Source organism: Vigna radiata, chromosome 8 (assembly GCF_000741045.1).
Source record: "Vigna radiata var. radiata cultivar VC1973A chromosome 8, Vradiata_ver6, whole genome shotgun sequence".
In the NCBI taxonomy this organism is placed as follows: domain Eukaryota; kingdom Viridiplantae; phylum Streptophyta; class Magnoliopsida; order Fabales; family Fabaceae; genus Vigna; species Vigna radiata.
The window spans coordinates 13,110,238-13,112,092 of NC_028358.1; the positions used below are offsets into that span (position 1 = coordinate 13,110,238).

The 1,855-nt window shown below is 42.4% G+C and overlaps 1 protein-coding gene across 1 annotated transcript in view; it reads left to right on the forward strand.

Moving 5' to 3' along the window:
* Positions 1-347: 347 nt before the first annotated feature.
* Positions 348-1,855, forward strand: part of LOC106770255 — a 3,915-nt gene continuing 2,407 nt past the window's right edge. Inside the window, exon 1 of the mRNA XM_014656070.1 lies at positions 348-1,823. Coding sequence (XP_014511556.1) covers positions 348-1,823 — 1,476 coding nt within the window. The remainder of the gene's footprint in view (positions 1,824-1,855) is intronic.

Here is a 1,855-nt window from a genome sequence, read left to right on the forward strand (position 1 = left end):
TCCACACCTAGTTGATTACTCGACTGTTGTGGAGATGCTATGAAGGGGGCCATAGCTCTGGTGACCTTTGACCTTTAGGTTTAGGGAACCATCCTGACGAAAGTGCATATATATGACCTTGAACTCAAAACAGTGAACCTTTGTTAGGACACGATGGGAGAAATGTGTACTTCTATAATCCTCACGCTGTCCGTTTTTGTTTTTGAAAATAATGATATTGCATTTCATATCATACATGTGTTTTGTTTCGTCATGTTGTTTTATTATCATGCATCATTTTCATACATCATTTAGTAACATGTTGATTTTTAGGGGAAATCACAGGTACCTACTTGATTTCATACAAGATGGATGTTGACACAAGATCCGACGCCACACGACACACTGACTCTTCCGATTTAAAAAAGAAGTATAGTCTAAGGACCCATGTTGGAAATTTGGCCGGACTGATAAACTTGGGCAAAAAGCTCAAGACCATAAAAAGGGAGGCCTTTCAAAAAAGATATGGAAATTTGCTGAATTTAATGGAGGTTGAAGTACAAATACCTGCTATCACAGCCTTGGCCCAATATTATGATTCCCCGCTTCGATGTTTCACGTTTCAAGACTTTCAGTTGGCGCCAACTATAGAGGAGTTCGAGCATATTTTGGGTTTGCCATTGGAGGGTACTACTCCCTACCAACATTTAGAACACCATGCCTCTATACCCACCATCGCTGCCCTCATGAAACTACATCCCAAGGAGCTGGAAGACAGGATGATGATGAGAAATCAATTGCACGGGTTGTCACAAGGATATTTGGAGCAATATTTACATCACCTGGTTGATAAGGAGGATTGGGAAACCTTCATGGATGTTTTAGCCCTCACTATATACGGCATTGTCTTGTTTCCTAAAATAGAAGAATTTGTGGATTACGCCGCAATAGACGTCTTCGTAGCAAGAAGAACAAGGTCAGAAAATCCTGTAACAGCGGTTCTTGCAGATGTGTATGGGACCTTGAGTTTTTGCCAGGAGAGAAAGGGAAAGAAGATTCTTTGCTGTTTACCAGNGCTGTATACATGGATGACAGCGCGCGTGTTCAAGGAGATGGTTGACGTCAGGAGTCTGTCGGAGACTTTGTCACGCCAAGGGCTAAAAGATAAGGGAGGAAACGACTGGGCCCGTTTCTTTGCTGGCTTGAATGAAAAAAGTATAAAATGGCGTCTTCCTTGGCTCGGAAATAAACTGCCTATACAGCACCGTGGTAACTTTCCTAATGTTCCTCTTATAGGTGCCCGGTACTGTATTAACTACAACCCCCTGCTAGTGCAAAGACAATTTGGGCACCCCATGAGAGGAGCGCCTTCACCAGATTACCTTGCTACCCTATTCATTTATTACGAAGATGGGCATTTCATCGAACTGTTAAGAAAGGTTAAAAGTGCCTGGGAAAATGTTATTCGAGCAGAAAAAGACTCGAGGATCGGAGTGGTGGATAGTAGGGTTAGTTATCGTACTTGGATTCTGGAGAGGGTGAAAGTAATTAAGTTGCCTTTCAGGCCAACCAACAGTCAATCAGTCAGTGAAGAACCATCCCAAGCCCCAGAGAATGAAGAAGTGAAACAATTGAAGGCTGAGATGGAGAAATTGAAGGTGAAGAATGCTAGACTGGAAAACGAATTACAGAAGGCGCGTAATGATCTTGTGGATATGAGGAATGATAATGAAGAAAAATCACGGGCTTATGAGAATATTGTCAAAAGCCAGAAGGCTGAGAGGGATTTTACATTCCGAGTAAAGCAAGATCTTGCGGCTGCGAGCAAGGAATTATCCATGAGGGTAAAGGAGAAGAACATGGCTTTAGATGAAGG